A 9,290-nucleotide genomic window follows, 5' to 3' on the forward strand; every position below is an offset into this window, starting at 1 on the left:
GTAGAGTTGATAGTGCTTTCTCACGTTAGCAGACACGAATAAATTCATCTCATTAATTTTTATTGGTTCAATTAAAAAAAGTACTAATTAAACATAAAAATCGCATTCGTTCCATAGGAGGACTTGTATATATTAATGGGCAGACTCAAGGGACGTCTGACCACTAGTTATGCATTTGTTCAATACCCTTATGTGAAAGACCCTCCTATTACCTCAAATATATCCTAGAGTGACCCAGCAAATAGGGATGTGATGCACTACAATTCAACAAGTAGTGAAAAACAAAAGGAAAAAAAATATGTGAAATTAGGATAACAAAGGCGTTCAAAGCATGAAGTCGGGGGAGAGAGGAGAGAAAATAAGGATGTGAAAGTGAGTAAGATGAGAAGTTAGTGGGTCGTTACTGGTAATGTATTTATCGTTATGAACTCAATCTAATGACTCTAATTAACCAAAGTATATAGAGGAAGGAGACTTGGTGCGGTAACATAAGTCGCTACCTGAAGTCATGAGGTCTTGAGTTCTATCCTTATCAGTGAGACTTTCGTATCCCTTTATTTAGTTTTGTTATTTCTATTCTTATATTAGACTATAGACCTCCCTTATAACCCAAAAAAATTAATCAAAGTATGTATGGCTTGGGCAATTTTGGAAATGGAAAGTGAGACAAAAGGGTTTTTCGAGCTTTACAATAGTAGAGATAGCAGGTCATTCACTATTTCTTATATTATGCTTATTCTTAAATCTGTTCTTATCATCACCTCTCAATAAAAAGCTAAGTAAAATTCTTTCAAATCCATGTAACTTAATTCGAAATTCGTACAATTTACTTCGAAATTTGCGTCATTTGCTATTCGTTGGTAATTTATTGAAAATACAAGTAATAATTACATATAATTTTACAGTCATTTCAAAGTGATTGCACCATAAATTACCTCAGGTGCATCTTTCTTTTATCATTTGTAACCAAAATTATTATATTATTATGTGGGATGTGAATTGCGAATGACCCTCTTCCCATCCATACATATAACGATAATAGAGGTGTAGAGCGAATAGAGACGGTGTGCTTGTCCCCAAATTAAAGGGTTTTGTAAAGACAGTTTAGACTACAGGGCGTATTAAGAGACCGATCTCAAATTACAAGACATATATTGAGTTTGACCCAAATTAATAATTAATTAATATTTTCAAAAGATAATATATAATAATATCTTTAAACTGCAGGGCCTAAAATTTCAGCGAAAATGAACTTTGCCTCAGACACACTCTTCTCATTCCCTTACTATTGTAGAAACCTTTTCCTAATCCTCTATGTGATAATGCCATGAAAGATTGAAGAAGAGAATCTCAGCTCAGCTACCGAAAGCATGTCGATGTCCAAGCGCAAGAGAGTAGGTGAAGGAGACGGTAGTCGGCCCGACGATCAACCGAGGTGCGAGGCTCTGCTAATTAAGGTAACTGCAGCCTTCCACGTACTCTCTCGACCTTTATTTGCTGATTTGGTTTACTTGATTTTTTGCCGAGGTTTATGATGTTGATCGGAAAACTAGGGTGTCCAATATCATCTTTATGGAATGGGTATCTGATCCTTGTTGAAGATAACTCCTCAAACTTCACACCCAGATAATCTGTAAGAAAGGGAATATCGAGAGAGAATCCCGATTTTCCTCTCTGATACTTAAATAAGTATAATTGTGTAGTAAGAGTGAATGAATTTCAGAAAAGTCGCGTACCTCGCATATATTTATAAGCGTTTAGCGACCATTGATGGTTACGTGGAAAGGGGTTTGAATTCGAATTCGAATTGACACTTTGTACTTGTTCCTGTTATTAGGCCTTGGACCCTGTATATCAGTTTTGGGCCATGTCTTACTTCATTTAGTGGTCATAATTTCCCGGCCCATCCGTTTACTTGATAGATTGAGCATATTCTTGATACGGATTGGGCTGTCTTGAGCTGGAAACCACGAATCTTTACCGGTTCTTGCAAACGCTCATCGATAGATTGTTGCTCCTTGCTGTATATTAGATGAGTTTTCGTTTGATGTTGAGAGTTGAAGAAAAACGAAGACTGAACATGAGAAGGGCCTATGATAATTGGGATCATGCCGCAGAGTTCACCAGTTCAAGCTATTCCGTGCAGAATTCCGGTATTTCTCCTGCTGGAGCTCTCCGAGGCCGGCAAGACTATTTCGATCCATCTGACAGCCATTTGACAGGCTTCCACACGCGAGCTCCTCCTGGACTTTCTAATGGGATCTCAGAAATCGTAGTTGGAGGTACGCATTGTTATAGCCAAAACTGCGGACTGCAGTTTTGGATCATCAGGCCTTATCACATAATATAGCATACAGCCAATTCTTCCCGGTATATGTGCCAAATATCCTCCTACACTCCGAGATGTACGAGCGCGGGCGGGTGTTATAAGCTCAAGTGGTAAGAGGAAATGCATTTCACCGATAAATAAAATCACCGATTACTTTTAATGGATGTTGTTTACCAGCCCGTCCATTGCCGGAACTAACCTGCTTCGACTATTCTCTGATCATTTGAATTCATGTCCTTCCCTCCGTAGGAGATAATGAAACTGCAATAGGTAAATCCCTGATAAATCCACAGGATGGCGATCTCGGTGTTGCTATCCAGAACCAACCAATGCACTCACTAAATCAGCCGGAGGTCCCTGTATTGCATCAGAACTCGGCATTGACTGAACCAAACTCGGCCCTACCGACTTTCCAAGGTTATTGTCACGTAACAGAGGCCCGGATGCTTGACAATGGCACTGACAGTTGGATCGTGTCTCCTTCTGGAGACATTACAAACCGAAACCCTCCTCATAGGGGTGTCCATTACCCTGATTCGGATAACTGGTTTGCTACTGAACTGTTCTCGTACTTGCATTTGTACTTCGGGATTCATCAGTACCTCCGGGCAGGTCTAAACTGCAATTTATTGATTTACCTTGGAAGCAAGAAGCTGCGTAGTAGTGCAATTGAGCAGTCACTTTTCACTGTTCTAGTAGTTCATTTTTCGACTTTAAGGTGAAGCTTCGGATGGTCGAATCAACTACTTAGAGAGGTAGGTCCAAAAGCAGATCCGGTTCCTCTATCCGAATTGTTACATGACTCCACAAATTCCGTTAAGTCAAAAAACATAAACAGCAGAAATTTTGAAAGGCATGAACAACAGTGTCTTCATCACTATGGGAAATACATTCTGGAACAGCAATGAGCTCGGGCAGACATTGCGATCTCATGTAATCTTCTTTGTCATATTAAACAAACTTGCATTTCAGATATATGGTACACGATCAATTGATTCGTAAAGTAACACGAGGTAAATATTGTCACTTCAGAGACCTAAAACAGAACACCGTCCCAACATTAATAAAAAAAGGAACAAACGAATGGAAATTATGACCATAGCAGATCTAATTTACCTACGTCTTCCGCTCATCCTGTCAGAGTCCTGTGTCCGCTTAATTGGCTTACAAGACCTGCAAGGTCTCTTCAACCTTCGAACTTAGGAGCGAAACTGACTTACCCCAAGGTAATCAAGCATTATTACCAGGGTTCCCCCTTTCATCCACTTAGCAATGAATGAACCCAATAACTCGATCTGAATTGATTCAACATTTGAGGCCGTCTGTTGACTTTATTTTGAGGCTGAGTAGTTCTTCCCTTGAACCAGTCTATTTGGACAATACCAACGGGATTCAGGGCATACCCCGTGATGTCTGATTGCTGAGATTCACCCAACCCAATCTGATAGGCGTAGGCTAGAGACTTTACGAGTATTCAGTAGCACAAAAGCAAGAAAAAACGAGATTCCAGCTGGAAGATCTCACCTCACGAGCAAAGTGTGGCTCAGAAGGGGGACATAATCGACCCCCAATCAAGAATAAATCAGAGTGGCTCTCTCTTCTGCACTCATATATCATCCAATTCCACGAGCTGTGCTCGTCTCTCAGCAGCCTTCTTCCTAACAAAAATTCCCCACCGGAGGGCAGCCTTGAGCTTAAGCCACCCAATGACGGCTTTACCAGAAGATCTGGACCTGTCCTCATTAAACCCAAAACTTGATGATGGGTCAGGGGTAAAGGGTGACGAGAACCCGTAATTATCCTCCGAAACATTGAACGAGTTACTCCCATGCCCTCCTAGGCTGAAGACACGGAGCAGATGCTGCATATCCTCATTCTCAAGCATCTCATGACTCCTCGTACGGATTTCCTCCTCAGGAAAGAGATCCTCACCCACCCTAAAAGACCGCAGATTCGAAGGGCCAGGATCATGGAAGTTCGTCGCAGGCTGCTGTGATTGGCCAACGCCCATCACATTTTCATTCCTCATAAGCTGGGGTTGGTGCATGGAACTGAGCAACGGGTTGTGCAGAGGGAATGAATTGGCATCAAACTGAAGGGAAGTGTTGAGGTTTACACCCTGTGGTTGCATGGGGAATCTGGTATTCATGCCATCATTGTATCCTGTGAAAAATGATAGCAAACGAGTAAGCCGATGCAGCCGTAACAAATGAATACAAGATTGCTGCTAGGAATTCAAGTGTTCCTTAAACAAAAGATATTGTACCTCCACCACCCTGGCCTGAATCCGTATAAGGCTGCTCAGTTGCTACTTGAGTCTGCAGATTCTGCATTGGAAGCTGATTTTCGATTGGGTTAGAGTAATCATGTGGACCACATGGAAATTCTGTCAGAGAGGCATCAGTGCTCTTGTCCTGGTTTTGATTTAGCAGAGATTTGCCATCGTACTCAATAACATGCATCCAATTGTCATATGCCTTCCTCACCAATGTGTCCACATAGCCCTTCATCAAGACAAAAATCATAATCAGTTTTCAAAAAGTAACTATATTTTGACACCAACGTTAAATGCAGTTTCCAATTCTTCTGGTAAGCTAGATCCCTATGGCAATCTTCTACTCCAATACAATTTTCTTCATGTCCGATAAGATTTTGCAAAGGCGCAATTCATGTATAGTGGGTAAAAGAAATATGAACTCCTAAGCCAATATTGTATCTTGCGGTAAAAAATTCAAGCTATGAACCTCTCATGTATGTGAATTTAGCAGTTTATTTGGTCTCACATTTTTTTTGGAAACATGAACTCATAGAAAGTTTCAGCATATGTCTGGTTTGAATAGCAAAATTATCAGCAGGTTGATAGGAAAAGAGTAGTGAGAGCCAGAAATTCAAATTATCAAACCCTGGACGTGCAAAATGCCCTCCATGAAACATATGATGAATCGGTACTATTCAGACACAGAAGAAAATATAAAATGCACAGTCAAATAAATTCCTAAGATATCGCAAAAGCATACCTTCTGGCTCTCTGAAAGAGAATCTGCAGAAAGATACTGCCCATCTGCTATCAGGCCTGTAAATTCATAAATGTTATTGAACACGACTCCCACATTCCTTGCATCTTCGGGGTAATAGACATAAAGTTTCCCACTTAAGACACAAGTCTTTGCATGCTCCACTAGAACATCCCACATCTTATTTGACATGCCACTGCCGAGAATCTGCAACCAGATGAATGAATGAACAGGCAATTACAGACTGGAAACGTAGGAACTAAAGTCAAAATCATCAACCACAGACTGCATAATCCTTACATTCCTCAGTCTCTGTTGATCTCTGACCACAAGCCGAAGGAAGTCTTCGACTGTAGATATACCAGATTTATTTAGCCTCTTGTGAAACGATCCATCTTTGCCAATCTTCTCTAATCTCCACACCTCGTCAGTTAGTGCAGGTGGGTAATGTTTCTTGTATACTGTAAAGTGAAAGCCAGCAAAAATTACCAGTCAATGGAGCTCGCAACTAATAAATGGGCATATGTGTCAATTATGGGACAGACTCGAGTCAAATTATAGACTTACATTCTCCCCTGTGATCCTTAACAGTGAAGGCATCTGTTTTAGCTTCACGGATTCTGACACCCTCGCAGCAGCCCGATGCTAACTTCAGTCCTAGCCTAAACTTCCTACTTCTTATCCAGCTTGAGTTGTCAGTAAACGTTAGCTCTCCTAGTGTGCCTACACCATCCTTCAGAGTCACCTGCAGTTCTCCGGTTAGAAGAGGCCTTTTCCCTTCACGTTCTTTGACCAGATGACTATCAAATTCTTCTTGGGTCCAGTTATCATCATCTTCATTGTTGAAATCACCTTCGAGAACAACAACATCTAGCCTCGCTGAGGACTCTGGGCCTGACGTGACAACACAACCCATGTTTGCGTCAATCAAGACTATGTGAATTGCAGCACCCCGCTCTCCTTCTACTTTGCCTCCAGTAAAGAGAGGTAGAGACAACCTTGTCCTGAATTGCAGCTGCAAGTTTCTTCCATCAGGTCCTTCTATGCGTTTAGGAGACGACCTATACATTCAAAACAATTAGAGACATTCCAAGTAGGGAAGCTTGACCATAACCCTGTGATAAACAAATTACATACCATAAGGACCGTAAAAAAGTAAAGAGAAGTAAAGGAGAAGCAGAAAGCTGAAAGAGAGAGGCTCATGTCAGAAAACCAATGAAGCACAACCTTTGGAGACTGATAGAGAAGATAGGCAAGTTAAAGAACTAGAGCAAACAATCATACAATCAAACTTCAGCGAACAGTGACATTGATCCTCATCAAAACACATCCTTCCACGGATGAGCAGTCAACAAAAAAAAAAAAAATCTTAGTGCAAAAAACTCTATAACATACATAATTCATTAAACAAGCTTAAACCGGGCAAGCACCATTTGATGCTGTAACTCCATAAACCGAAATAATCCAGTTATGTCAAATCAAAGCTGGAAATGAGCAGGTACTGGAATAATATTATACCAACAACCACAAATGGATTTTCATTCATGGCAAGATCAGATTTTCAATTCTAAATATAAGCTTTTCTCTATCCTGTGGGCTATACCTTCCAGGAAGCTTGAAAGGGCCTAGTTTTGCTAAAGCCCGCTCTACTTCTTCACTGACCTGCCATCAACATCAACAATACCACAATATAGAGCATCCATTTTAGACAAAATATCTAAGAGAAAAAACTTCTCCACAATTGACTGAATGTGAATGAAACTAACTTTTACAGTATAAGTTAAATTTCTCATCATGATATGGATGCAGTAAAAAGTTAGAATTTAAAAGTTGAAGTTATACGTTCTCCTATTGAAGCATGTAAGAAGAAATGAGATTCCAAAAAATATCTTACCACTCGACGAAGGACAGGCTCGAGTGATGAGCACAGCTTCTGCAAACTATCCACCTTGAGAGCCTCAACGATCACACTGCACAATTGTCGAACAAGTTTCAGAAATTCTGATAAAACACCTTCAAAACCCAGCAGGGTTTATCAAAACATACACCCATGAAATTCTGAAACTCCTCCGAACACATCCTAAATACTTTCGAAAGAAGGGTCAGTTACTTCTAACTTAGTCAGAGCCCAAGAATCCTTAGACTCGTGAAGACGGTACATCGACAAGAACAGTGAGTATTAGACCACATCAAGCGAGTAAGCAGCTCTTTATACCACTTCATCACTATCCTTAGCATCATATGATCTTAACAGGTCAGTTATGGAATAACAACAGCTCAAGTGAACCGCTGACGAGTGAAGAGCAACGAATTCATATTTGATGCTCAAGAACTCAGCTCAAAGTTCAGCACAAAGAGTAAAAGACTTGAACTTGATTGTAAGGAGGAGATGGAAATCACCTTGCGAGAGCAGGGCGCTTGCGATCGGGCTGACCCTCGTCGGCCGAGCTCGAGTCTAAGCCCCTCTTCCCTCTCCCAACGCTATTAGACCGCTCCATGAAGCTGGCCTGCATCTTCACCACCCTTCTCCGGCGTCTCCGCTTGGTTCCCCGGGGGAAATGCTACCAAAAGCTAACAAACGAACAACTGTACAGACAGACGCCCTCCTAGTCCTCTCTCTCCCTACTGCTATCAACTGTCGCGCAACTGACAAAAGAGTAAGCGACCCAGAATTTAATTCAACTCCCCCTCAGACGCCTTCTCGGCAACCGCACGGATGTTTCCTGGAAACCCGCTCCACAGGGACAGAGACGGAGACAGGGGTACGCACGAACAGTGACGAACAGGGGGGAAAAGGGATAGTACGAATGGGGAGAAAAGGGTTAAAAAGGGGAAGCGGCGGGAAAGGGAGAAAATGGAGAGAATCTTATGAAGTTTCGAGGAAGGTGGCCACGAGCTTTCCTCTGCAAGCTCCCCCACTTTGGCTGTATGCATCGGTGGTATTAAGGGCGGTTTTGATTTTGATGATGAAGACGACGACGAGGAGGTGGGGCCTCTGGTGGCGGTCTCACTTCTATACTTCCTATTAATGGGGAAATTTAAGGATGTTTGGATGCGGAGCAAAAATTTGCATAGGATCCTCTACCCGAATGTCGTGTTTCATATGCGATCAAAATGTCGTATCCAAATCGGACTGTATAAGTTATACGCAACGATTAGAGAGGCACTGCACTGCCTTCCTTCTATCACTTTGGCTCGTATTGAGCGGAGTGCGATGATCAAGCCCGCGTAGGGTTTCCAAATCCGTAGTTGAGAGCTTTGGAACATCAACCGATGTCTACAAGACTACGACTGAGGCACCGATCAAGATCTCCGATGTGTCCGATCGTGCCACGGAGGCCGTCATTGGCGACTTCTGATTTCAGGCCGAGCCATCCAGCTAGCAGGGCTCGGGGCTTTGCTTGGATAAAGGTGTGAGAAAGCAACGATGACATCTGATCCGACAATAACATTGTAAAATTGGACAATATGCTAGGGTTTTTGAGAGGACCACTTGGATAATTGTCCAAAGTCACAGTACTACTTTTTTGACAAAGAAAAAATAATTAACAAGCTGACGATATTGCCTAAAATCCAATAACCTATCAAAGAATATACAAACAATTTTATCTCGCTTGCTTTTGTCCAATTTTTATCACACGGAATTTCTAATACCTGAATCTCTAATGAATTTTTACTAATTCAATTTGAATATAATCAATTCATTAAAATATAAAACTTTTTTCATTTATAAAACTCAAATTTAATGTTCCTTTTTATTTTCATCATTTTTCATAAAAACTTTACGCTTTATCCATAATTCACTTTATTCGTTATTGCAAATCATAGCAGGCCTTTAAGGCGCTCCTCTATTGGGAGTTGGGATTCCCTTTCCCTAATACGAGGAAGGCGAACACATCCAACACAAGTTAAGAAGCAGAGATATAAAGATACAAGAGATTACACTA

The 9,290-nt window shown here is 41.3% G+C and overlaps 1 protein-coding gene across 2 annotated transcripts; it reads right to left on the minus strand.

Moving 5' to 3' along the window:
• Positions 1-3,234: 3,234 nt before the first annotated feature.
• On the minus strand, positions 3,235-8,296 carry LOC116204433 (calmodulin-binding protein 60 C-like). Of its 2 annotated transcripts, XM_031536502.1 has the most exons (8): positions 7,744-8,296; positions 7,238-7,313; positions 6,947-7,005; positions 5,911-6,404; positions 5,644-5,804; positions 5,347-5,550; positions 4,596-4,833; positions 3,235-4,492 (listed from the first exon to the last, which is right to left on the minus strand). In XM_031536502.1, the coding sequence occupies exons 1-8, from the start codon at positions 7,854-7,856 to the stop codon at positions 3,936-3,938; spliced, it is 1,902 nt and encodes a 633-aa protein (XP_031392362.1). In that variant the 5' UTR covers positions 7,857-8,296; the 3' UTR covers positions 3,235-3,935. The 2 variants fall into 2 exon arrangements, with proteins under 2 accessions (XP_031392362.1, XP_031392363.1); XM_031536503.1 differs by lacking the exon at positions 7,744-8,296 and having other exon boundaries at positions 5,911-6,458; positions 7,238-7,315.
• Between the last annotated feature and the right edge of the window lie 994 nt (positions 8,297-9,290).

The sequence above is a fragment of the Punica granatum genome, chromosome 4 (assembly GCF_007655135.1).
Source record: "Punica granatum isolate Tunisia-2019 chromosome 4, ASM765513v2, whole genome shotgun sequence".
In the NCBI taxonomy this organism is placed as follows: Eukaryota; Viridiplantae; Streptophyta; class Magnoliopsida; order Myrtales; family Lythraceae; genus Punica; species Punica granatum.

What these genes read in the sequence shown, in the direction of transcription:
- LOC116204433 (XM_031536502.1), bottom strand. Translation starts at nt 7,856, where the DNA reads ATGCAGGCCAGCTTCATGGAGCGGTCTAATAGCGTTGGGAGAGGGAAG. An exon ending in AAGCGCCCTGCTCTCGCAAG is followed by an intron (nt 7,314 to 7,743) that starts GTGATTTCCATC and finishes ACAATTGTGCAG; the next exon opens with TGTGATCGTTGAGGCTCTCA. An exon ending in TAAGGATCACAGGGGAGAAT is followed by an intron (nt 5,805 to 5,910) that starts GTAAGTCTATAA and finishes TTCACTTTACAG; the next exon opens with TATACAAGAAACATTACCCA.